The sequence below is a fragment of the Pseudophryne corroboree genome, chromosome 1 (assembly GCF_028390025.1).
Source record: "Pseudophryne corroboree isolate aPseCor3 chromosome 1, aPseCor3.hap2, whole genome shotgun sequence".
NCBI classification, from domain to species: Eukaryota; Metazoa; Chordata; class Amphibia; order Anura; family Myobatrachidae; genus Pseudophryne; species Pseudophryne corroboree.
Genome location: NC_086444.1, coordinates 331,925,492 through 331,953,269, shown reverse-complemented (window position 1 = coordinate 331,953,269; position 27,778 = coordinate 331,925,492). Strand labels below are relative to the sequence as shown.

The window sequence follows — 27,778 nt, the reverse complement described above, 5'->3', positions numbered from 1 at the left end:
AACGAAAGGAGAAAAGGTGGGTTAAATAAACACAGCCCTATGCAAGGTCTGCACTACAACGTGTAGTGACCGACACGATTCAAATAAACTTTCTGGAGCAGCGGAGACCTGAACCAGTAGCGCTGCGCTGTGGGACAGGAGTCTTAGCCACTAGGCTATAGGAGCTTCCTTTAAAGTAACTTTTTTTTTTTTTTCTTTTCTTTTTTTTTTTTTTGATTCAAACCCTGGTCCCATCAGATACCCGCTACAGCGACTGTTTGTCTGATGCCACACACATTCCCCAAATTACTACCAGTATTATTATTATTATTATTATTATTAAGTGGAACAAAGGAATAATAAAGGGAAGGTAACACCCGCCCTGTTTCTCAGAGGCTCGGTTGGTTTCCCAAAATGTCGTCCAGTTGCGAGAAAAGCCGGGGGAAAAAGTTATGTGGCAAAGCGGAGCTAATGTGAAACCAGGTCTGTCTTATAATAAAAACATTGCTACTATATATGTGCAACAGTACACTTATATATATATATATATACACACACATACCCATACATAACCCCATACATATATATATATATATACCCACATATTTATATATATATATATATATATATATATATATATATATACATAATTAAGCTAATTGTGTAGGGGGTGATATGTGAACCTGGGTTCCTATGCATAATATGCTCCACTATTATGGCCACCAAGCTATAAAAGCTATTTATAATGACATTAATGAGCCCCTGATATAGAGTAGGCTCTATTAGAAAGTGGTGGTGAGTAGTCTTGAACCCGGGGTTGGAGACTGCTAGGCAAAAGCTCTAACCATTTGGCTATATTAGCCATTGTGTGTGTGCCGGGGAGCGGGGAGCCCGTGAGCAAAGCGGGAGTATGTACAAACATTAAATGAAGTAGTAAGCTCCCTGACTCTCCCTCTAGCAATGCGTGCAGTGGCCGTGGAGCAGGGAGCCCGCTGTTGAAATAGGTCGGCCCCCAAAACTTAAACTAACCTGCTTCAGTTCCACGAAGCGGTGAGCGCCATGTATCCCCGTCCGCGCTGAGCCCGTTGTACAGCGCGGGACAGCAATGCGTACAGCGCGGGATTTACCCGGGGCGGTGATCGCTCTGTCCGGAAATGCGTGCGGGGAGCAGGGAGCCCGCTGCACAGCGCGGGATGCGGATGTGAGCGTGCAGCGGCCGGGGCGCGGGGAACGCTCGCTGCACCGAGCAGGAGTTAGCTCCACCCCCGCTCTGGCGGAAAAAAAATTTAAAAACTCACCCGTCTGTGAGCGCCCTGCATCCCCCGCCGGCCATGTGTGTCGCGGGCGGGGAGCGAGGAGAGCTGAGCCGCAGTACAGAGCGGGCGCTGTGCATAGCGCACTGAAACTCCGCCCCCCCCTTAAAGGCGCCAAATTTGATCAGAAAAGGCGCCCTGTGTTATAATCTGACCCACTCCAGACACATGAGATCCTACAGTGGCACACTGGGGGAATCAACATATTACTTAGATCACATTGTAATATATAATCATACATCCATGTGAAGGGGGGGTGTTTACTCACCACTGCCTGCAGATGCTGGAGTGGCCCCGACACACGCCGCACGCAGCGGTGTCCGGCCTCTGTCGACGGAGTGGCCTCCAACATCGCACTCACGTATCCTGTCGGAATCTTCTGCCGACGGAGTGACCCTGACACGCGCCGCACGCAGCGGTGTCCGGCCACTGATACTCACCGCTGCCATGCTGCCGGAATCTTCTGCTGGATGGAGTGGTCTCGACACGCGCCGCACGCAGCGGTGTCCGCCAACTCAGGAGAGCTCAGTGTCTCCCTCAGCCGGGGCCCATCCCGAGCCGCACGCAGCTGCGATGGGACCCCGCCGGCAGCTCCCGCGGTGCAGACTGGCAGTGGCAGAGCTGCCAGTCTGTGTGTGTAAGTAAGAAAAAGAAAATAATAAAGAAAAAAGAAAAATTTCTTCAGCTAAACCCAAGTGAACCAGCTCCCTCGGGCACTAAACTAAGACTGGCTTGGAGGGGAGATAGTAGGGGAGGAGCTAGCCACAGTGTGAGAATTTTTAAAGTGCCAGCTCCCAACTACTGCCTACTATTCCCCATTGTAACTACACTCCAGTGGCCCCTAGTGGATGAAGGAGAAAGACTTCTGGACCAGTGTGGGGTTAAGCGCTGGCTCAGGAAGCCCCTCAAAGCGCCGCACCATGTGCCTCTGAGCCTTCCCAGGAGCGCAGTTAAAACTGCGCTCCCTCCCCATTGCCGCCATCTTCACATCGGCCCCACGCTTGTTAGGGCGGTCGGTGTCTCACTCACCGCTCTTCAGCTCTGTAAGGGGTTGGCGGCATGCTGCTGGGGCGAACGGTCCACTGTGGCGGAGAACGATCTGACCCCTCTGGAGCTCAGTGTCCAGTCAGCAGAGACAGGGTCTCTCAGACCCCGCAGGGCGAACACTGCTCCCTTCCTTAGTCCCTCACTGCAGGCAGGCTGTTGCCAACAGCCTCCTGTAAAAAAAAACCTCTAAAATAAACTTTACTAGAAAAGCTCTGTAGAGTTCCCCTAGCTGTGACTGGCTCCTCCGTGCACTTTTTCTAAACTAGGAGGTAGGAGGGGCATAGAGGGAAGAGCCAGCCCACACTATCCAACTCTTAAAAGTGCCAAAGGCTCATGGTGGACCAGTCTATACCCCATGGCACTAATGTGGACCCCAGCATCATCTAAAACGTAAGAGAAAATGGTGTGTGGCCTTGTGCCTGCTAGACCTCTGGTATAAAATACATTGAAAAACCCAGATAAACATTAAAATAAGAATTTACTCACCGGTAATTCTATTTCTCGTAGTCCGTAGTGGATGCATGGAACTCCGTAAGGACCATGGGGAATAGCGGGCTCCGAAGGAGACTGGGCACTCTAAGAAAGAATTAGGACTACCTGGTGTGCACTGGCTCCTCCCTCTATGCCCCTCCTCCAGACCTCAGTTAGGGAAACTGTGCCCGGAAGAGCTGACACAATAAGGAAGGGATTTGGAATCCCGGGTAAGACTCATACCAGCCACACCAATCACACCGTACAACTCGTGATACTATATCCAGTTAACAGTATGAACAACAACTGAGCCTCACGAACAGATGGCTCATAACAATAACCCTTTAGTTAGGCAATAACTATATACAAGTATTGCAGACAATCCGCACTTGGGATGGGCGCCCAGCATCCACTACGGACTACGAGAAATAGAATTACCGGTAAGTAAAATCTTATTTTCTCTGACATCCTAGTGGATGCTGGGAACTCTGTAAGGACCATGGGGATTATACCAAAGCTCCCAAACAGGCGGGAGAGTGCGGATGACTCTGCAGCACCGAATGAGCAAACTCAAGGTCCTCCTCAGCCAGGGTATCAAACTTGTAGAATTTTGCAAATGTGTTTGAACCCGACCAAGTAGCAGCTTGGCAAAGTTGTAAAGCCGAGACCCCTCGGGCAGCCGCCCAAGAAGAGCTCACTTTCCTCGTGGAATGGGCTTTTACAGATTTAGGATGCGGCAGTCCAGCCGCAGAATGTGCAAGTTGAATCGTGCTACAGATCCAGCGAGCAATAATCTGCTTAGAAGCAGGAGCACCCAGCTTGTTGGGTGCATACAGGATAAATAGCGAGTCAGTTTTCCTGACTCCAGCCGTCCTGGAAACATATATTTTCAGGGTCCTGACTACGTCCAGTAACTTGGAATCCTCCAAGTCCCGAGTAGCCGCAGGCACCACAATAGGTTGGTTCACATGAAAAGCTGAAACCACCTTAGGAAAGAATTGGGAACGAGTCCTCAATTCCGCCCTATCCATATGAAAAATCAGATAAGGGCTTTTACATGACAAAGCCGCCAATTCTGATACACGCCTGGCCGAAGCCAAGGCCAACAGCATGACCACTTTCCACGTGAGGTATTATAGCTCCACGGTTTTAAGTGGCTCAAACCAATGCGACTTTAGGAAATCCAACACCACGTTGAGATCCCACGGTGCCACTGGAGGCACAAAAGGGGGCTGAATATGCAGCACTCCTTTAACAAAAGTCTGAACTTCAGGCAGTGAAGTCAGTTCTTTTTGGAAGAAAATCGACAGAGCCGAGATCTGGACCTTAATGGAACCCAATTTTAGGCCCATAGTCACTCCTGACTGTAGGAAGTGCAGAAATCGACCGAGCTGAAATTCCTCCGTTGGGGCCTTCCTGGCCTCACACCAAGCAACATATTTTCGCCATATGCGGTGATAATGTCTTACGGTCACATCTTTCCTAGCTTTAATCAGCGTAGGAATGACTTCCTCCGGAATGCCCTTTTCTTTTAGGATCCGGTGTTCAACCGCCATGCCGTCAAACACAGCCGCGGTAAGTCTTGGAACAGACAGGATCCCTGCTGCAGCAGGTCCTGTCTGAGCGGCAGAGGCCATTGGTCCTCTGAGATAATTTCTTGAAGTTCTGGGTACCAAGCTCTTCTTGGCCAATCCGGAACCACAAGTATAGATCTTACTCCTCTCCTTCTTATTATTCTCAGTACCTTGGGTATGAGAGGCAGAGGAGGGAACACATAAACCGACTGGTACACCCACGGTGTCACTAGAGCGTCCACAGCTATCGCCTGAGGGTCCCTTGACCTGGCGCAATATCTTTTTAGCTTTTTGTTGAGGCGGGACGCCATCATGTCCACCTGTGGCCTTTCCCAACGGTGTACAATCATTTGGAAGACTTCTGGATGAAGTCCCCACTCTCCTGGGTGGAGGTCGTGCCTGCTGAGGAAGTCTGCTTCCCAGTTGTCCACTCCCGGAATGAACACTGCTGACAGTGCTAACACATGATTTTCCGCCCATCGGAGAATCCTTGTGGTTTCTGCCATCGCCATCCTGCATCTTGTGCCGCCCTGACGGTTTACATGGGCGACCGCCGTGATGTTGTCTGACTGGATCAGCACCGGCTGGTGTTGAAGCAGGGGTCTTGCCTGACTTAGGGCATTGTAAATGGCCCTTAGTTCCAGAATATTTATGTGTAGGGAAGTCTCCTGACTCGTCCATAGTCCTTGGAAGTTTCTTCCCTGTGTGACTGCCCCCCAACCTCGAAGGCTGGCATCCGTGGTCACCAGGACCCAGTCCTGTATGCCGAATCTGCGGCCCTCTAGAAGATGAGCCCTCTGCAGCCACCACAACAGCGACACCCTGGTCCTTGGAGACAGGGTTATCAGCCGATGCATCTGAAGATGCGATCCGGACCACTTGTCCAACAGATCCCACTGAAAGATCCTTGCGAAAGGAATTGCTTCGTAAGAAGCCACCATCTTTCCCAGGACTCGCGTGCAATTGTGCACCGACACCTGTCTTGGTTTTAGGAGGTCTCTGACTAGAGATGACAACTCCTTGGCCTTCTCCTCCGGGTATTACAAACATTGTGGAATAGTAACCCCGTCCTTGTTGAAGGAGGGGTACCTTGATTATCACCTGCTGAGAAAACAGCTTGTGAATCGCCTCCAGCACTGCCTCCCTGTCCGGGGGAGCTGTCGGCAAGGCTGATTTGAGGAAACGGCGAGGGGGAGACGTCTCGAATTCCAGCTTGTACCCCTGAGATACTACTTGTAGAATCCAGGGATCCACCCGTGAACGAGCCCACTGGTCGCTGAAGATCTTGAGACGGGCCCCCACCGTACCTGGCTCCGCCTGTGGAGCCCCAGCGTCATGCGGTGGACTTAGAGGAAGCGGGGGAGGACTTTTGTTCCTGGGAACTGACTGTATGTTGCAGCTTTTTCCCTCTACCTCTGCCTCTGGGCAGAAAGGACGCGCCTCTAACCCGCTTGCCTTTCTGGGGCCGAAAGGACTGTACCTGAGATAATACGGTGCTTTCTTTGGCTGTGAGGGAACATGGGGTAAAAATGCTGACTTCCCAGCTGTCGCTGTGGAAACGAGGTCCGAGAGACCATCCCCAAACAACTCCTCACCCTTGTAAGGCAAAACTTCCATGTGCCTTTTAGAATCTGCATCTCCTGTACACTGCCGAGTCCACAAACCTCTCCTGGCAGAAATGGACATTGCGTTTATTTTAGATGCCAGCCGGCAAATATCCCTGTGCATCTCTCATGTATAAGACAGCGTCTTTAATATGCTCTACGGTTAGCAATATAGTGTCCCTATCTAGGGTATCAATGTTTTCCGACAGGGAATCGGACCACGCAGCTGCAGCACTGCACATCCATGCTGAAGCAATAGCCGGTCTCAGTATAATTCCTGAGTGTGTATATACAGACTTCAGGATAGCCTCCTGCTTCCTATCCGCAGGTTCCTTTAGGGCGGCCGTGTCCGGAGACGGTAGTGCCACCTTTTTAGACAGACGTGTGAGCGCTGTATCCACCCTAGGGGATGTCTCCCAACGTGACCTGTCCTCTGGCGGGAAAGGGTACGCCATTAGTAACTTTTTTGAAATTACCAGTTTCTTATCGGGGGAAGCCCACGCTTCTTCGCACACTTCATTTAAGTCATCAGATGGGGGAAACACCACTGGCAGCTTTTTCTCCCCAAACATAATACCCCTATTTGTGGTACCTGGGGTAATATCAGAAATGTGCAACACATTTTTCATTGCCGGAATCATATAACGAATGGCTCTATTGGAATGTACACTAGTCTCATCGTCGTCGACACTGGAATCAGTATCGGTGTCGACATCTGTGTCTGCCATCTGAGGTAGTGGGCGTTTTAGAGCCCCTGATGGCTTTTGAGACGCCTGGGCAGGCACGGGCTGAGCAGCCGGCTGTCCCACATCTGCTATGTCGTCAAACCTTTTATGTAAGGAGTTGACACTGTCGCGTAATTCCTTCCACATGTCCATCCATTCAGGTGTCGACCCCGCAGGGGGTGACATCACATTTATCGGCACCTGCTCCGCCTCCACATAAGCCTCCTCATCAAACATGTCGACACAGCCGTACCGACACACCGCACACACACAGGGAATGCTCTGACTGAGGACAGGACCCCACAAAGTCCTTTGGGGAGACAGAGAGTATGCCAGCACACACCAGAGCGCTATATAATACAGGGATACACACTACACACAGTGATTTGTCCCCTATAGCTGCTATAATACACAATTTTGCGCCTAAATTTAGTGCCCCCCCCTCTCTTTTTTACCCTATTGAGCCTGGAAACTGCAGGGGAGAGCCTGGGCAGCGTCCTTCCAGCGGAGCTGAGAGAGGAAATGGCGCCAGTGTGCTGAGGGAGATAGCCCCGCCCCCTTCACGGCGGACTTCTCCCGCTTTTTTCAGGATATTTTTGGCAGGGGATTTTACACATATATAGTCTTCCTGACTATATTATGTGTTTATTTGCCAAGCTAAGGTATTTATATTGCAGCCCAGGGCGCCCCCCCCCCCCCCAGCGCCTTGCACCCATCAGTGACCGGAGTGTGAGGTGTGCATGGGGAGCAATGGCGCACAGCTGCAGTGCTGTGCGCTACCTTAATGAAGACCGGAGTCTTCAGCCGCCGATTTTCTGGACGTTCTTCTTGCTTCTGGCTCTGCAAGGGGGACGGCGGCGCGGCTCCGGGAACGGACGACCGAGGCTGGGCCTGTGTTCGATCCCTCTGGAGCTAATGGTGTCCAGTAGCCTAAGAAGCCCAAGCTAGCTGCAAGCAGGTAGGTTCGCTTCTTCTCCCCTCAGTCCCTCGAAGCAGTGAGTCTGTTGCCAGCAGATCTCACTGAAAATAAAAAACCTAAATATACTTTCTTTCTAAGAGCTCAGGAGAGCCCCTAGTGTGCAACCAGCTCGGCCGGGCACAAAATTCTAACTGAGGTCTGGAGGAGGGGCAGAGGGAGGAGCCAGTGCACACCAGGTAGTCCTAAATCTTTCTTAGTTGTACCCAGTCTCCTGCGGAGCCGCTATTCCCCATGGTCCTTACGGAGTCCCCAGCATCCACTAGGACGTCAGAGAAAAAAACAATATATCAAACCGGCTTACATTTTCTTATAGAGCATAAAGAAGGAAAAGAATGTGAGAGTCCAAACTAACATTCTGAAATTTGATTGATAGAACATATACAACAGAAGCTAGATTCTTTTCTATTTGAAGGGTGAAGATTTCATAAAAGGCTATATTTTTTGTTATACTCTGCTGTTCCCTTTTAAACATACTGTAATGTTCAATAATATTAACCAATATTGGCAAACAGCTAACCTTCGAAACATCACATTGTAAAACTGAAAACATGTAGGTGAAGAAGGAGGCAACTCATTTGTCAGCGTAATTGTGATTTTTACGTTCTCTCCATTACGGGTTTGGCTGAACACCTCACTGACCTGAAATAAAAACAAACAAGTGGTTACTTACTATTTATCATGTTTCTAAATATGATGCAGTCATAAAGCTGGCAAGCTAAAATGTGCTGTGTCCCATTTGGGCGTCTAAATTGGACATTACGGGCTGCGGTTAGAACTTTAGACAGGCACCCATTACTTTTGGCACCCAAAAAAAAGAATGGAGTGTCTAATTCTGTTTCTTCTGTTAATATGTCTCTAACTCTGGGGTCGGATTAAGTATGATATCCCAACTGTCCGGATGCCAGTGTTCAGGAGAACGATGCCGGGACCCCTACAACCGGAATACCAGAGACTTGCCACTCTTCGGGCCTGGTCCCTTCGGTCGCCACAGGGTTATATTTCCCCTCGTGTGGTGGAGAGGACACCCACCCGAGTGGGGATTCCGACACAGGTATTTCACTAGGTGTTCCGGCATCAGGCTCCTGACAGCCGGCAAATTAAATGCCTCACTGGGGTCTACGTACTAAGCCTTGGAGAGAGAAAAAAATAAGAATTTACTTACCGATAATTCTATTTCTCATAGTCCGTAGTGGATGCTGGGAACTCCGTAAGGACCAGGGGGAATAGCGGCTCCGCAGGAGACTGGGCACAAAAAGTAAAAAGCTTTAGACTAGCTGGTGTGCACTGGCTCCTCCCCCTATGACCCTCCTCCAAGCCTCAGTTAAGATACTGTGCCCGGACGAGCGTACATAATAAGGAAGGATCTTGAATCCCGGGTAAGACTCATACCAGCCACACCAATCACACCGTACAACTCGTGATCTGAACCCAGTTAACAGTATGATAACCGTAGGAGCCTCTGAAAAGATGGCTTCCAACAATAAACAACCCGATTTGTTTGTAACAATAACTATATACAAGTATTGCAGACAATCCGCACTTGGGATGGGCGCCCAGCATCCACTACGGACTATGAGAAATAGAATTATCGGTAAGTAAATTCTTATTTTCTCTGACGTCCTAGTGGATGCTGGGAACTCCGTAAGGACCATGGGGATTATACCAAAGCTCCCAAACGGGCGGGAGAGTGCGGATGACTCTGCAGCACCGAATGAGAGAACTCCAGGTCCTCCTCAGCCAGGGTATCAAATTTGTAGAATTTAGCAAACGTGTTTGCCCCTGACCAAGTAGCTGCTCGGCAAAGTTGTAAAGCCGAGACCCATCGGGCAGCCGCCCAAGAAGAGCCCACCTTCCTTGTGGAATGGGCTTTTACAGATTTTGGCTGTGGCAGGCCTGCCACAGAATGTGCAAGTTGAATTGTACTACAAATCCAACGAGCAATCGTCTGCTTAGAAGCAGGAGCACCCAGCTTGTTGGGTGCATACAGTATGAACAGCGAGTCAGATTTTCTGACTCCAGCCGTCCTGGAAACATATATTTTCAGGGCCCTGACTACGTCCAGCAACTTGGAGTCCTCCAAGTCCCTAGTAGCCACAGGTACCACAATAGGTTGATACATGTGAAACGCTGAAACCACCTTAGGGAGAAATTGAGGACGAGTCCTCAATTCCGCCCTATCCGAATGAAATATCAGGTAAGGGCTTTTATAGGATAAAGCCGCCAATTCTGATACACGCCTGGCTGAAGCCAGGGCCAACAGCATTACCACTTTCCATGTGAGATATTTCAAATCCACTGTGGCAAGTGGTTCAAACCAATGTGATTTTAGGAACCCTAAAACTACATTGAGATCCCAAGGTGCCACTGGAGGCACAAAAGGAGGCTGTATATGCAGTACCCCTTTGACAAACGTCTGAACTTCAGGCACTGAAGCCAGTTCTTTCTGGAAGAAGATCGACAGGGCCGAAATTTGAACCTTAATGGATCCTAATTTTAGGCCCATAGACAATCCTGCTTGCAGGAAATGTAGGAAACGACCCAGTTGAAATTCCTCCGTAGGGGCCTTCTTGGCCTCACACCACGCAACATATTTTCGCCAAATGCGATGATAATCTTTTGCAGTTACATCCTTCCTGGCCTTGATCAGGGTAGGGATGACTTCATCTGGAATGCCTTTTTCCTTCAGGATCCGGCGTTCAACCGCCATGCCGTCAAACGCAGCCGCGGTAAGTCTTGGAACAGACAAGGTCCCTGCTGGAGCAGGTCCTTCCTTAGAGGTAGAGGCCACGGGTCCTCCGCGAGCATCTCTTGCAGCTCCGGGTACCAAGTTCTTCTTGGCCAATCCGGAGCCACGAGTATCGTTCTTACTCCTCTCCTTCTTATGATTCTCAGTACTTTTGGTATGAGAGGAAGAGGAGGGAACACATATACCGACTGGAACACCCACGGAGTTACCAGAGCGTCCACCGCTATTGCCTGAGGGTCCCTTGACCTGGCGCAATATCTGTCCAGTTTCTTGTTGAGACGGGACGCCATCATGTCCACCTTTGGTTTTTCCCAACGGTTTACAATCACTTGGAAGACTTCTGGATGAAGTCCCCACTCCCCCGGGTGGAGGTCGTGTCTGTTTACGTGGGCGACAGCCGTGATGTTGTCCGACTGGATCAATACCGGTTGACCCTGAAGCAGAGGCCTTGCTTGACTTAGGGCATTGTAAATGGCCCTTAGCTCTAGGATATTTATGTGAAGAGACGTTTCCATGCTTGACCACAAGCCCTGGAAATTTCTTCCCTGTGTGACTGCTCCCCAGCCTCTCAGGCTGGCATCCGTGGTTACCAGCATCCAATCCTGAATGCCGAATCTGCGGCCCTCTAGAAGATGAGCCTTCTGTAACCACCACAGGAGAGATACCCTTGTCCTTGGAGATAGGGTTATCCGCTGATGCATCTGAAGATGCGATCCGGACCATTTGTCCAGCAGATCCCACTGAAAAGTTCTTGCATGGAATCTTCCGAATGGAATCGCTTCATAAGAAGCCACCATTTTTCCCAGGACTCTCGTGCACTGATGCACTGACACTTGTCCTGGTTTTAGGAGGTTCCTGACTAGCTCGGATAACTCCCTGGCCTTCTCCTCCGGGAGAAACACCTTTTTCTGGACTGTGTCCAGAATCATCCCTAGGAACAGTAGACGTGTTGTTGGAATCAGCTGTGATTTTGGGATATTTAGAATCCACCCGTGCTGACGTAGCACTACCTGAGATAGTGCTACTCCGACCTCTAACTGTTCCCTGGACCTTGCCCTTATCAGGAGATCGTCCAAGTAAGGGATAATTAATACGCCTTTTCTTCGAAGAAGAATCATCATTTCGGCCATTACCTTGGTAAAGACCCGTGGTGCCGTGGACAATCCAAACGGCAGCGTCTGAAACTGATAATGACAGTTTTGTATCACAAACCTGAGGTACCCTTGGTGAGAAGGGTAGATTGGGACATGGAGATAAGCATCCTTGATGTCTAGAGATACCATATAGTTCCCTTCTTCCAGGTACGCTATCACTGCTCTGAGTGACTCCATCTTGAATTTGAACCTTTTTATGTAAGTGTTCAAAGATTTTAGATTTAAAATTGGTCTCACCGAGCCGTCCGGCTTCGGTACCACAAACAGCGTGGAATAATACCCCTTTCCCTGTTGTAGGAGGGGTACCTTGATTATCACCTGCTGGGAATACAGCTTGTGAATAGCTTCCAATACTGCCTCCCTGTCGGAGGGAGACGTTGGTAGAGCAGACTTCAGGAACCGGCGAGGGGGAGACGTCTCGAATTCCAATTTGTACCCCTGTGATACTACCTGCAGGATCCAGGGGTCCACTTGCGAGTGAGCCCACTGCGCGCTGAAATTCTTGAGACGGCCCCCCACCGTGCCCGAGTCTGCTTGCAGAGCCCCAGCGTCATGCTGAGGACTTGGCAGAAGCGGGGGAGGGCTTCTGCTCCTGGGAAGAGGCTGCATGGTGCAGTCTTTTTCCCCTTCCTCTGCCCCGGGGCAGGAACGAGCGGCCTTTTTCCCTCTTGCCCTTATAGGGACGAAAGGACTGGGTTTGAAAAGACGGTGTCTTTTTCTGCTGAGAGGTGACCTGGGGTAAAAAGGTGGATTTTCCAGCCGTTGCTGTGGCCACCAGGTCAGATAGACCGACCCCAAATAACTCCTCCCCTTTATACGGCAATACTTCCATATGTCGTTTGGAATCCGCATCACCTGACCACTGTCGCGTCCATAACGTTCTTCTGGCAGAAATGGACATCGCACTTACTCTAGATGCCAGGGTGCAAATATCCCTCTGTGCATCTCGCATATATAGTAATGCATCCTTTAAATGCTCTATAGTTAATAATATACTGTCCCTATCCAGGGTATCAATATTTTCAGTCAGGGAATCCGACCAAGCCACTCCAGCGCTGCACATCCAGGCTGAGGCGATCGCTGGTCGCAGTATAACACCGGTATGTGTGTATATACCTATTAAGATATTTTCCAGCCTTCTATCAGCTGGTTCCTTGAGAGCGGCCGTATCAGGAGACGGTAACGCCACTTGTTTTGATAAGCGTGTGAGCGCCTTATCTACCCTAGGGGGTGTTTCCCAACGTGCCCTAACCTCTGGCGGGAAATGGTATAGTGCCAATAATTTATTAGAAATCAGCAGTTTTTTATCGGGGGAAACCCACGCTTTATCACACACCTCATTTAATTCATCTGACTCAGGAAAAACCACTGGTACTTTTTTCACACCCCACATAATACCCTTTTTTGTGGTACTTGTAGTGTCAGAAATGTTCAAAGCCTCCTTCATTGCCGTGATCATGTAACGTGTGGCCCTACTGGACATTACGTTTGTCTCGTCACCGTCGACACTGGATTCAGTATCCGTGTCAGGGTCTGTGTCGACCATCTGAGGTAACGGGCGTTTTAGCGTCCCTGACGGTGTCTGAGACGCCTGAACAGGCACTAATTGATTTGTCGGCTGTCTCATGTCGTCAACAGTTTTTTGCAAAGTGCTGACGTTGTCACGTAATTCTTTAATTACTACCATCCAGTCAGGTGTCGACTCCCTAGGGGGTGACATCACTAACACAGGCAATTGCTCTGCTTCCACATCATTTTCCTCCTCATACATGTCGACACAATCGTACCGACACCCAGCACACACACAGGGAATGCTCTGATAGAGGACAGGACCCCACTAGCCCTTTGGGGAGACAGAGGGAGAGTTTGCCAGCACACACCAGAGCGCTATATATATATATATATATATATATATATACAGGGATAACCTTATATAAGTGTTACTCCCTGTTATAGCTGCTGTATTTATATATTAGCTGCCAATAGTGCCCCCCTCTCTGTTTTACCCTGTTTCTGTAGTGCAGGACTGCAGGGGAGAGTCAGGGAGCCGTCCTTCCAGCGGAGCTGTGAAAGAAAATGGCGCTTGTGTGCTGAGGAGAAAGGCTCCGCCCCCTTCACGGCGGCCTTTTCTCCCGCTTTTTTCAGGAAACTGGCAGGGGATAAATGCATCCATATAGCCCAGGAGCTATATGTGATGCATTTTTTTTAGCCATATAAGGTTTTTATATCGTTTTTATTGCGTCTCAGGGCGCTCCCCCCCAGCGCCCTGCACCCTCAGTGACCGGAGTGTGAAGTGTGCTGAGAGCAATGGCGCACAGCTGCAGTGCTGTGCGCTACCTTATTTGAAGACAGGAACGTCTTCTGCCGCCGCTTTCTCCGGACCTCTTCGCTCTTCTGGCTCTGTAAGGGGGCCGGCGGCGCGGCTCCGGGACCCATCCAGGCTGAACCTGTGATCGTCTCTCTGGAGCTAATGTCCAGTAGCCAAGAAGCCCAATCCACTCTGCAGTCAGGTGAGTTCGCTTCTTCTCCCCTTAGTCCCACGATGCAGTGAGCCTGTTGCCAGCAGGACTCACTGAAAATAAAAAACCTATTTAAACTTTTACTTCTAAGCAGCTCAGGAGAGCCACCTAGCTTGCACCCTTCTCGTTCGGGCACAAAAATCTAACTGAGGCTTGGAGGAGGGTCATAGGGGGAGGAGCCAGTGCACACCAGCTAGTCTAAAGCTTTTACTTTTTGTGCCCAGTCTCCTGCGGAGCCGCTATTCCCCCTGGTCCTTACGGAGTTCCCAGCATCCACTAGGACGTCAGAGAAATAGGATTTTAATTACCTACATGTAAATCCATTTCTCGTAGTCCGTAGAGGATACTGGGTGCCAGCCCGGTGCTTCGTTTTTCCTGCACTGTTACTTGGTTAAGTATTCTGGTTGTTTCAGCTGTTGCTGTTCCTGGTTTCAAGTTTGATTAGCTTGGCTTTCCTCTTGTTCTGTGTGTGCTGGTTCGTAATCTCACAACTTTCCTTATCTATCGTTCTCTCAAAGTATGTCCGTCTGCTCAGGCACAGTTTCCTAGACTGAGTCTAGTAGGAGGGGCATGGAGGGAGGAGCCAGCGCACACTATCAAATTCTTAAAGTGCCCAAGGCACCAAGTGGACCAGTCTATACCCCATGGTACTAAATGGATTCCCAGAATCCCCTACGGACTATGAGAAAAGAATTTACCGGTAGGTAACTAAAATCCTATTTTCGCTTACGTCCTAGAGCAGTGTTTTTCAACCACTGTGCCGTGGCACACTAGTGTGCCCTGAGCAGTCTCCAGGTGTGCCGCCGTAGAAGCACAGCCAGGCCAGTCAGTGTTTTGCTGCTACTGAGGCCCTGAAACAATCAATACTGGTGGGTTTAGTGGTTGCAGAGCCAGTTCTAATTTTGGGCCCGGGCAGTGTTGGGCTCTCCTGGCTTTCTCAGATGTGGCTCAGGCCAGAGGCGTTTCTAGAGAGGAGGGGACCCGTGTGCAGACTCCGTGTGTGGTCCCCACCTCTCCTGTAGCCATCACCGCTGCTGTTAGCGCTCTCAGCACTGAGACTCTTGCACAGTGCATGAGCCTACAGCGCATGCACCGGACTCCCAAAAAATTGCTGCCGCACCATTTTTCCGGAATCCTGCGTAGGAGGGGCATGGAGGGAGGAGCCAGCGCACACTATCAAATTCTTAAAGTGCCCAAGGCACCAAGTGGACCAGTCTATACCCCATGGTACTAAATGGATTCCCAGAATCCCCTACGGACTATGAGAAAAGAATTTACCGGTAGGTAACTAAAATCCTATTTTCGCTTACGTCCTAGAGCAGTGTTTTTCAACCACTGTGCCGTGGCACACTAGTGTGCCCTGAGCAGTCTCCAGGTGTGCCGCCGTAGAAGCACAGCCAGGCCAGTCAGTGTTTTGCTGCTACTGAGGCCCTTAAACAATCAATACTGGTGGGTTTAGTGGTTGCAGAGCCAGTTCTAATTTTGGGCCCGGGCAGTGTTGGGCTCTCCTGGCTTTCTCAGATGTGGCTCAGGCCAGAGGCGTTTCTAGAGAGGAGGGGACCCGTGTGCAGACTCCGTGTGTGGTCCCCACCTCTCCTGTAGCCATCACCGCTGCTGTTAGCGCTCTCAACACTGAGACTCTTGCACAGTGCATGAGCCTACAGCGCATGCACCGAACTCCCCAAAAATTGCTGCCGCACCATTTTTCCGGAATCCTGCGCATGCGCTGAAGACTCTGGCACTGTGCCAGAGTCTCTAGTGCTCAGTACGCTAGTAGCAACGGGAGAGGAGGGGGCCCACACATAGTCACCGATGGATGCCGAAAGAGAGTATAGAAGAAATGGGTGCAGAGTGTGCGGTGTAGGCACCCTCTGGACCCAGGGGCCTGTGTGCACTGCGCACACTGCACCCATTATAGATAAGCCACGGGCTCAGGCGTTACCTATGGAGAAGCTGTGACATGACATCTTAAGACACGCAACTGCACCATGCATCACCATTGTATTTGAATGTGACCTGGCAATATTTGAATCTTGTTCAGTGTGCCCACGAGTTGTAAAAGGTTGAAAATCTCTGTCTTAGAGGATACTGGGAATCCATTTAGTACCATGGAGAAGTACCAAAGCTCCCAAACCGGGTGGGAGAGTGCTTAGGTTCCTGCAGATCTGACTTGACCAAACTGAAGGTCCTCAGAGGCCAAAGTATCGAACTTGTAGAACTTTGCAAACGTGTTCGAACCTGACCAAGTAGCTGCTCGGCAGAGCTGTAAAGCCGAGACACCCCGGGCAGCTGCCCAAGAGGAACCCACCGAACTAGTAGAGTGGGCCAGTACAGATTTTGGAACCGGCAATCCTGCAGTGGAATAAGCATGCTGGATCCAGCGTGCAATAGACTGGTTTGAAGCAGGACACCCAATTTTATTGGGATCACAGAGAACGAACAACGAGTCGGATTTTCTGTGACGAGCTGTTCTCTTTACATAAACCTTCAAAGCTCTCACAACATCCAAAGACTTTGAAGTAGCAGAGGTGTCCGTCACAGCCGGAACCACAATAGGTTGGTTGATGTGAAAAGCGGACACTACATTAGAATATGCCGACTAGTTCTGCGTTCCGCTCTATCCTCATGGAAAATTAAATAGGGACTCTTGTGAGACAAAGCCCTTAGTTCGAACACACGTCATGCCGAGGCCAAGGCCAATAGTGTGACAGTCTTCCAAGAAAGATACTTTACGTCTACCTTCTGTAACGGATCAAACCAATCCGACTGGAGGAAACGCAGCACCAAATTGAGGTCCCAAGGTGCCGTAGGAGGCACAAAGGTAGGCTTGATGTGCACAACACCTTTCAAGAACGTCTGGACCTTAGGGAGAGAAGCCAATTGTTTCTGAAAGAAAATACACAAGGCCGAAATCAGGACTTTAAGGGAACCTAGGCGTAGCCCCACATCCACTCCCGACTGCAGAAAAAACAGGAGACGTCCAGATGAAATTCCACCCCAGAATATTCTCTGTTCTCACACCAAGAAACATACTTCTTCCACATACTGTAGTAATGTTTAGACATTACCCTTTTTCTGGCTTAGAGCATAGTTAGGATGACCTTATCAGGAATCCCTCTCCTGGCTAGGATCAGCCGTTCAACCTCCATGCCGTTAAACATAGCCGCGTTATGTCTTGATAGGCAAATGGGCCCTGTTGCAGAAGCTCCTCGCGAAGAGGCAGAGGCCACGGATCTTTGAGGAGCATCTCCAGAAGGTCCGCGTACCAGGTCCTTCTTGGCCAGTCCGGAGCAAAGAGTATTGCTTGAACCTTTTCCCTTCTTATTCTTTTTAGAATCCTTGGGATCAAAGGAAGTGGAGGAAACACGTACACCATCTGGTAGACCCATGGAGCTGTCAGAGCGTCTACCGCCACTGCTTGTGGGTCTCTCGACCTGGAACAATACCGCCTGTGCATCTTGTTGAGACGAGAGGCCATCATGTCGATCTGTGGATGTCCCCACCGACGTGTGAAGCACCAGAACACTTCTGGGTGAAGGATCCACTCCCCCGGGTGCAGGTCGTGTCTGCTGAGGAAGTCTGCTTCCCAGATGAGTACTACCGGAATGAAAACCGCCGACAACGCCACGGCAAGTTTTTCATCCCAGAGGAGAATTCATGACACCTCTGACATTGCTGCTTTGCTTTTAGTTCCTCCCTGTCATTTTATGTACGTTACCGCAGCTACATTGTCCGAATGGACTTGAATGGCCTGATTCCGTAGTAAGGATGAGGCCTGCAGAAGGGCATTGTAGATAGCCCTGAGTTCCAAGATGTTTATTGGAAGGACGACGTGCTGACTTGACCATCTTCCTTGAAACTGCACCCCCTGGTTGACTGCTTCCCAACCTCCAAGGGTTGTGTCCGTGGTTAGAAGAATTCAATTCTAAATCCCGAATCTCCGACCCTCGACGATGTGAGAAATCTGTAACTACCACAAAAGGGAGATCCTGGTTGTGCATGTTAAGATGTGATCCGGACCATTTGTCCAACAGATCTAGCAGGAAGGACCTCGCATGGAACCTTCAGAACTGATGCGCCTCGTAAGAGGCCACCATTTTCCCCAGAAGGTGAATGCACAGCTGCACCGAAATCCGGGTTGGCTTCAGAACAGCCCGAACCATCGACTGGATTTCCATAGCCTACTCCACAGGAAGGAACACGCTCTGAGATTCCGTGTCCAGTGTCATTCCCAGAAAGAGAAGTCTCTGCGTCGGTTCCAGGTGAGATTTGGTAAATTCAGAATACACCCGTGATCCAGGAGTAGTGCGGTTGAGAGGCGAACACTGTCCATCAACCACTCCCTGGACAGTGCCTTTATCAGAAGATCATCCAGGTATGGAATTAAGTTCACTCCCTGTTTGTGGAGTAGAAACATCATCTCTGCCATCACCTTGGTGAACACTCTCGATGCTGTGGAGAGACCAAGTGGCAGGGCCTGGAACTGCTAGTGACAAACCGTAGATAAGCCTGATGAGGCGACCAGATCGGAATGTGAAGGTACGCACCCTTGATATCCAGAGACACTGGGAATTCCCCCTCCACCACACCTGAGATCAACGCTCTCGAGACTCCATCTTGAATTTGAACACTCGTAAGTACGGGTTCAACGACTTGAGGTTCAACATTGGCCTTACCGAACCGTCCGGATTCGGTACAAACAAACAGGTTGGAATAATATCCCGTTTTGCAGATGAGGTGGAACTGGAACAATGACCTGAGTCTGTACCAGTTTTTGAATGGCATCAGGTAAGGTTAAACTTGCTTCCTGTGAAACTGGTAAGCCTGAATTGAAGTATCTGTGAGGTGGGAGCTCCTGAAACTCCAGTCTGTAACCCTGGGAAATAAGATCTATAACCCAGGGATCCTGGCATGATGCTGTCCAGATGTGACTGAAAAATTTTAGCCTGGCTTCCACCTGCCGGTCTTCCAGGAATTGCGGTCCAACGTCATGCTGAAGGCTTTGAGGAAGAAGAACTTGAGCTCTGTTCCTGTGAACCTGCGGTTGCTGGTTTTCGTGGTTTACCTCTAGCGCCTCTGGTGGCTGTAGAAGAACCTCTGGTTTTACCCTTAAATTTAGCAGTCCGAAAGGATTGTAAATTAGGTCCTGAGTAAGCCTTCCTGGCTGGTGGAGCTGCAGAAGGAAGATACGTAGACTTACCCGCAGTAGCTTTGGAGATCCATTTGTCTAGTTAATCTCCAAATAAGGCCTCTCCAGTGAAGGGTAGGCATTCCACGCCTTTCCTGGAGTACATGTCAGCAGTCCACTGGCGAAGCCAAAAGCCTCTGCGTGCTGATAGTGCCATAAGCAAGCCTATTTCTTTTATGGCTTCCACCATAAAATTTGCAGAGTCCTGTATATGTTGCAGGAGCAAAAATAGGATTTTACTCACCGGTAAATCTATTTCTCGTAGTCCGTAGTGGATGCTGGGGACTCCGTAAGGACCATGGGGAATAGACGGGCTCCGCAGGAGACTGGGCACTCTAAGAAAGATATAGTACTACTGGTGTGCACTGGCTCCTCCCTCTATGCCCCTCCTCCAGACCTCAGTTAAGGAAACTGTGCCCGGAAGAGCTGACATTACAAGGAAAGGATTTTGGAATCCAGGGTAAGACTCATACCAGCCACACCAATCACACCATATAACTTGTGATAAACTTACCCAGTCAACAGTATGAACAACAACAGAGCATCAAACAATGGATGCCAACATAACATAACCCTTTAATAAGCAATAACTATATACACGTATTGCAGAAAGTCCGCACTTGGGACGGGCGCCCAGCATCCACTACGGACTACGAGAAATAGATTTACCGGTGAGTAAAATTTTATTTTCTCTAACGTCCTAGTGGATGCTGGGGACTCCGTAAGGACCATGGGGATTAAACCAAAGCTCCCAAACAGGCGGGAGAGTGCGGATGACTCTGCAGCACCGAATGGGCAAACAGAAGGTCCTCCTCAGCCAGGGTATCAAACTTGTAGAACTTAGCAAATGTGTTTGAACCCGACCAAGTAGCTGCTCGGCAAAGCTGTAATGCCGAGACCCCTCGCGCAGCCGCCCAAGAAGAGCCCACTTTCCTTGTGGAATGGGCTTTCACTGATTTTGGATGCGGCAATCCATTCGCAGAATAAGCCTGCTGAATCGTGTTACAGATCCAGCGAGCAATGGTTTGCTTTGAAGCAGGAGCACCCAGATTGTTGGATGCATACAGGATAAACAGCGAGTCAGTCTTCCTGACTCCAGCCGTCCTGGCTACATAGATCTTCAAAGCCCTGACTACATCAAGCAACTTGGAATCCTCCAAGTCACGAGTAGCCGCAGGCACCACAATAGGTTGGTTCAAATGAAAAGATGACACCACCTTCGGCAGAAATTGCGGACGAGTCCGTAATTCTGCCCTGTCCATATGGAAAACCAGATAGGGGCTTTTACATGACAAAGCCGCCAATTGTGACACACGCCTAGCCGAAGCTAAGGCCAATAGCATGACCACCTTCCACGTGAGATAAGTTAGCTCCACGGTCTTAAGTGGCTCAAACCAGTGAGATTTCAGGAAACCCAGCACCACGTTGAGATCCCAAGGTGCCACTGGTGGCACAAAAGGGGGCTGAATATGCAGCACTCCCTTAACAAACGTCTGAACTTCAGGAAGAGAAGCCAGTTCCTTTTGAAAGAAAATGGATAGGGCCGAAATCTGGACCTTTATGGACCCCAACTTCAAGCCCATAGTCACTCCAGACTGTAGGAAGTGCAGGAACCGGCCCAGCTGGAATTCCTCTGTAGGGGCCTTCCTGGCCACACACCAGGCAACATATTTTCGCCATATACGGTGATAGTGTTTTGCTGTCACGTCCTTCCTAGCCTTTATCAGAGTAGGAATAACTTCACCCGGAATGCCTTTTTCCGCTAGGATCCTGCGTTCAACCGCCATGCCGTCAAACGCAGCCGTGGTAAGTCTTGGAACAGACAGGGCCCCTGTTGCAACAGGTCCTGTCTGAGAGACAGAGGCCATGGGTCCTCTATGAGCATTTCTTGCAGTTCCGGGTACCAAGTCCTTCTTGGCCAATCCGGAACAATGAGTATTGTTCTCACTCCTCTTTTTCTTACGATTCTCAGCACCTTGGGTATGAGAGGAAGAGGAGGAAACACATAGACCGACTGGAACACCCACGGTGTTACTAGTGCATCCACAGCTATCGCCTAAGGGTCTCTTGACCTGGCGCAATACCTTTGTAGCTTTTTGTTAAGACGGGATGCCATCATGTCCACCTGTGGCAGTTCACATCGATTTGTAATCTGAGTGAAGACTTCGTGATGAAGTCTCCACTCTCCCGGGTGGAGGTCGTGCCTGCTGAGGAAGTCTGCTTCCCAGTTGTCCACTCCCGGAATGAACACTGCTGACAGTGCTTGCACGTGATTCTCCGCCCAACGAAGAATCCTGGTGGCTTCCGCCATCACCACTCTGCTTCTTGTGCCGCCCTGGCGGTTTACATGAGCCACTACGGTGATGTTGTCTGACTGAATCAGCACCGGTTGGTTGCGAAGCAGAGGCTCCGCTTGACTCAGGGCGTTGTATATGGCCCTTAGTTCCAGGATATTTATGTGCAGACAAGCCTCCTGACTTGACCACAACCCTTGGAAGTTTCTTCCCTGAGTGACTGCCCCCCATCCTCGGAGGCTCGCATCCGTGGTCACCAGGACCGAGTCCTGTATGCCGAACCTGCGGCCCTCGAGAAGGTGAGCACTCTGCAGCCACCACAGAAGAGACACCCTGGCTCTCGGGGACAGGATGATCAGCCGATGCATCTGAAGATGCGATCCGGACCACTTGTCCAACAGATCCCACTGAAAGATCCTCGCATGGAACCTGCTGAAGGGAATGGCTTCGTACGATGCCACCATCTTTCCCAGATCTCGCGTGCAGTGATGCACCGACACCTGTTTCGGTTTTAAGAGGTCTCTGACTAGAGTCACGAGCTCCTGAGCATTCTCCGCCGGGAGAAACACCTTCTTCTGGTCTGTGTCCAGAATCATGCCCAGAAAGGGCAGACGCGTCGTAGGAATCAGCTGTGACTTTGGGATATTCAGAATCCAGCCATGCTGCTGCAACACTTCCTGAGAGTGTGCTACGCTGATCAGCAACTGCTCTCTGGACCTCGCCTTTATGAGGAGATCGTCCAAGTATGGGATAACTGTGACTCCTTGCTTTCTCAGGATCACCATCATTTCCGCCATTACCTTGGTAAATATTCTCTGTGCCGTGGAGAGACCAAACGGCAACGTCAGGAATTGGTAATGACAGTCCTGTACCACAAATCTGAGGTACTCCTGATGAGGTGGATAAATGGGGACATGCAGGTAAGCATCCTTGATGTCCAGAGACACCATAAAATCCCCCTCTTCCAGGCTTGCAATGACCGCTCTGAGCGATTCCATTTTGAACTTGAATCTTTTCAGATAAATGTTCAGGGACTTTAAATTCAATATGGGTCTGACCGAACCGTCCGGATTCGGTACCACAAACATTGTGGAATAGTATCCCCTTCCCTGTTGAAGGAGGGGAACCTTTACCACCACCTGCTGGAGATATAACTTGTGAATTGCCGCTAACACTACTTCCCTTTCCATGGGGGAAGCTGGCAGGGCCGATTTGAGGTAACGGTGAGGGGGCATCACTTCGAATTCCAGCTTGTATCCCTGAGACACAATCCGTATAGCCCAGGGATCCACCTGTGCGCGAACCCACTGGTGGCTGAAATTTCGGAGACGCGCCCCCACCGCTCCTGGCTCCACCTGTGGAGCCCCAGCGTCATGCGGTGGATTTAGTGGAAGCCGGGGAGGACTTCTGTTCCTGTGAGCTAGCTGTATGGTGCAGCTTCTTTCCTCTACCCCTGCCTCTGGCAAGAAAGGATGCACCTCTGACCTTCTTGCTTCTTTGTGATCGAAAGGACTGCATTTGGTAATACGGTGCTTTCTTAGGCTGTGAGGGAATATATGGCAAAAAATTTGACTTCCCAGCCGTAGCTGTGGTAACTAGGTCCGAGAGACCGTCCCCAAACAATTCCTCACCCTTGTAAGGTAAAACCTCCATGTGCTTTTTGGAGTCGGCATCACCTGTCCATTGCCGAGTCCACAGGACCCTTCTGGCAGAAATTGACATTGCATTTATTCTAGAGCCCAGTAGGCAAATGTCCCTCTGGGCATCCCTCATATATAGGACAGCGTCTTTTATATGCCCTAGGGTCAGTAAAATGGTATCCTTGTCTAAGGTATCCAGTTCCTCAGACAGATTATCTGTCCATGCTGCTACAGCACTACACATCCAGGCCGACGCAATTGCCGGCCTCAGTAGAGTACCTGAATGTGTATAAACAGACTTCAGGATACTTTCCTGCTTTCTATCGGCAGGATCCTTTAGGGAGGCCGTGTCCTGTGACGGCAGGGCCACCTTCTTAGAAAAGCGTGTCAGAGCTTTATCTACCCTAGGGGAGGATTCCCAGCGCATCCTGTCCGTTGGCGGGAAACGGTACGCCATAAATAACCTTTTGGAAATCAGCACTTTCCTATCGGGGGAATCCCACGCTTTTTCACATAACTCATTTAACTCATGTGAAGGGGGAAAAGTCACCTCTTGCTTTTTCTCCCCATACATATAAACCCTCTTGTCAGGGACAGGGTTTACCTCTGATATGTGCAATACATCCTTCATTGCTATAATCATGTAGCGGATGGCTTTAGCCATTTTAGGCTGCAATTTTGCATCATCGTCATCGACACTGGAGTCAGAATCCGTGTCGATATCTGTGTCAACAATTTTGGATAGTGGGCGCTTCTGAGACCCTGACGGCCTCTGCGCTGTAGGATCAGGCATGGGCTGAGACCCCGACTGTCCCAAGGCATCCGCTTTATCAAACCTTTTATGCAAGGAGTTTACATTATCATTTAACACCTTCAACATATCCATCCAATCAGGTGTCGGCGCCGTTGTCGGAGACACGTCATTCATCTGCACCTGCTCTGCCTCCACATAGCCCTCCTCGTCAAACATGTCGACACACGCGTACTGACACACCACACACACAGGGGATGCTCTATATGAGGACAGGACCCCCACAAGGACTTTTGGAGAGACAGAGAGAGAGTATGCCAGCACACACCCCAGCGTTATATGACCCAGGAATCACACAGTAACTTAGTGTTTACCCAGTAGCTGCTGTATATGATTAATGCGCTAAATTTATGTGCCCCCCCTCTCTTTTTACCCTCTTTCTACCGTGAGTCTGCCGGAGAGAAAATGGCGCTGATGAGTGCTGAGGAAGAAGGCCCCGCCCCCTCAGCGGCGGGCTTCTGTCCCGCGATTGTGTAAAATTAATGGCGGGGGCTCATGCATATTACAGTGCCCAGCTGTATATATGCTGCTTTTTTGCCAGGAGGTAATCAATTGCTGCCCAGGGCGCCCCAATTGCTGCCCAGGGCGCCCCCCCCCTGCGCCCTGCACCCTACAGTGACCGGAGTGTGTGGGTTAGTGTGGGCGCAATGGCGCACAGCTGCAGTGCTGTGCGCTACCTCATATGAAGACAGGAGTCTTCTGCCGCCGATTTTGACGTCTTCTTGCTTCAACCCGCCGGCTTCTGTCTTCTGGCTCTGTGAGGGGGACAGCGGCGCGGCTCCGGGAACGGACGACCAAGGTTAGGTTCCTGTGTTCGATCCCTCTGGAGCTAATGGTGTCCAGTAGCCTACGAAGCGCAACCTAGCCGCAGTTAGTAGGTTTGCTTCTCTCCCCTCAGTCCCACGTAGCAGAGAGTCTGTTGCCAGCAGAAGCTCTCTGAAAATAAAAAACCTAACTAAAATACTTTCTTATTAGCAAGCTCAGGAGAGCTCACTAAAATGCACCCAGCTCTGTCCGGGCACAGATTCTAACTGAGGTCTGGAGGAGGGGCATAGAGGGAGGAGCCAGTGCACACCAGTAGTACTAAATCTTTCTTAGAGTGCCCAGTCTCCTGCGGAGCCCGTCTATTCCCCATGGTCCTTACGGAATCCCCAGCTTCCACTAGGACGTTAGAGAAATAATCCCCCCCTAGGCAAGGTACCTAACCCCTCAATTAGGTTACCCGATCATTCTGCAATGGCCTTAGTAATCCACCCACATGCTATATTGGGTCTCTGTGACACCCCGGCAGCTGTATACAAAGATTTGAGTGTATTCTCAATTCTACCATCAGCCGTGTCTTTTAGGGAGGCTGCACCAGGGACAGGAAATACATTTTTCTGTGACAGCCTGGATACTGATGCATCCACTATCGGTGGATTTTCCCATATTTTCCTATCCTCAGGACGAAAAGGAAGAGGATATCAACCTTTTAGGGATTTTACATTTCCTACCAGGATTAACCCACGGTTCTTCAAACAGGGTATTTAGTTCCTTTGACACAGGAAAAGTGGCTGAGGATTTATTTTTTACATTCAAATAAGATTCCTCAGTCTCCTCTGTTAATTTATCAAGGATATGCAAAACCTCTCTAATAGCTTCTATGAGAGCCTCTATTCCCTGTGATAGAGTAGCTTCCCCCACCTCTGCATCCACCTCCCCCTCCTCCATGTCTGACCCCTCATCATCAGAGTCAGACTGCAGGATATGGGCCAAAGGACGCTTTTGCGGACAAATGGCAGGGGACTGAGACGCTGGTTTGGGGACTGAGTCTCTGTTCATAAACTCAGTCATCGACTGTCTTAAGTATTGCGTCTTTCTCATTACAGAACAATTTAGTGGAAATATTGGAGATCATTCCCCTAATGGAATCCAGACAAGCTGGTTCTGCCCCACTAGCCTGGAAGGGTGCATTGCATTGAATACACTGCAGTGAACCTGCTGGAGAAGGGGAACATTGTGCCTTACAAGAAATACACTCTTTGTCTGACATACAGTGACAGCACACACACACAGGAACAGGTTAAAAGCTCAATTAACCCACAAAGAGCCCTTCAAGAGTGACACAGAGTTAGCCTGGAGCCAGCACACAGCGCCCTTAGCTTAGCCGTACTTAGGCCCTCATTCCGAGTTGTTCGCTCTGTAATTTTCTTCGCATCGCAGCTATTTTCCGCTAATTGCGCACTGTTCGCACTGTTCGCACTGCGACTGCGCCAAGTAAATTTGCTATGGAGATTGGTATTTTACTCACGGCATTACGAGGTTTTTTCTTAGTTCTGGAGATCGTAGTGTGATTGACAGGAAGTGGGTATTTCTGGGCGGAAACTGGCTGTTTTATGGGAGTGTTTGAAAAAACGCTACCGTTTCTGGGAAAAACGCGGGAGTGGCTGGAGATACGGAGGAGTGTCTGGGCGAACGCTGGGTGTGTTTGTGACGTCAAACCAGGAACGACAAGCACTGAACTGATCGCACTGGAAGAGTAAGTCTAGAGCTACTCAGAAACTGCACAGAGAAGTCTTTTCGCAATATTGTGAATCTTTCGTTCGCAAATTTGATAAGCTAAGATTCACTCCCAGTAGGCAGCGGCTTAGCGTGTGCAAAGCTGCTAAAAGCAGCTTGCGAGCGAACAACTCGGAATGACCACCTTAGTCCAGATTGGGGATTTAGGGTCTAATTCAGAGTTGAACGCTGCAGCAAATTTGTTAGCAGTTGGGCAAAACCATGTGCACTACAGGGGGGTCAGATATAACATGTGCAGAGTTAGTTTGGGTGGGGTGTGTTCAAACTGAAATCTAAATTGCAGTGTAAAAATAAAGCAGCCAGTATTTACCCTGCACAGAAACAATATAAACCACCCAAATCTAACTCTCTCTGCAAATGTTATATCTGCCCCCCCCCCCCCCTGCAGTGCACATGGTTTTGCCCAACTGTTAACAAATTTGCTGCTGCGATCAACTCTGAATTACCCCCTTAGTAAACTAGTAAGGGCTCCCCCCCTGCTATGACCCCCTGGTACCGCTGAGGTAATCTGGAGTCTCTACGGAGGAGCTGCGCGTACCTGTCAGTCAGGTTCTGTGTCCACTACAGAAGGAAAATGGCGCTGGTGTGCTGCTGGTTTCGCTCATAGTGAAGCCCCACCCCTACAATGGTGTGCGGTCTTCCCGCTTTTTTATACTGGCTGAGGTAATTATTATGCTTAAAATGGAGTCAGTCGCCTTTTAAATCTGTAATGCCAGTCTGGATACTGTGTACACTCGTAGTGTACTTAGGCTCAGTTTGCGCCATCAGAAGCGGTGCGTCCGTACTGTGTACCGAGTCCAGAGACTCCACCGCCCCCATAGAAGCTGTGCGTCTCTGTACCGTCATGCCGCCATAATGGCCAACGACCCGCTAACCGGGACCTCCCATGAAGCAGGCAGGCTGGTGACATCCAGTCTGAAAATAAATGCAGAAAACTCTTCAGGAGGTACCATGCGATGTGACCGGCACCTCGGGCACATTTTCTAGACTGAGTCTGGTAGCAGGGGCATAGAGGGAGGAGCCAGCACACACTAACAAATTCTTAAAGTGCCCAAGAGACCAAGTGGACTTGTCTATACCCCATGGTACTAAATGGATTCCCAGTATCCCCTAGGACGTAAGAGATAAATAGATGGAGATAAAAATAAGAATTTACTCACCGGTAATTCTATTTC

The 27,778-nt window shown here is 49.9% G+C and overlaps 1 protein-coding gene across 4 annotated transcripts in view; it reads right to left on the bottom strand.

Annotated features, from left to right (window-relative positions):
* The window catches only part of PIWIL1 (piwi like RNA-mediated gene silencing 1), a 1,090,590-nt gene that overhangs the window by 836,143 nt on the left and 226,669 nt on the right, over nt 1-27,778 (bottom strand). For all 4 annotated transcript variants that reach the window (XM_063964616.1, XM_063964613.1, XM_063964615.1 and 1 more), the window contains exon 6: nt 8,210-8,331. In XM_063964616.1, coding sequence (XP_063820686.1) covers nt 8,210-8,331 — 122 coding nt within the window. The remainder of the gene's footprint in view (nt 1-8,209; nt 8,332-27,778) is intronic.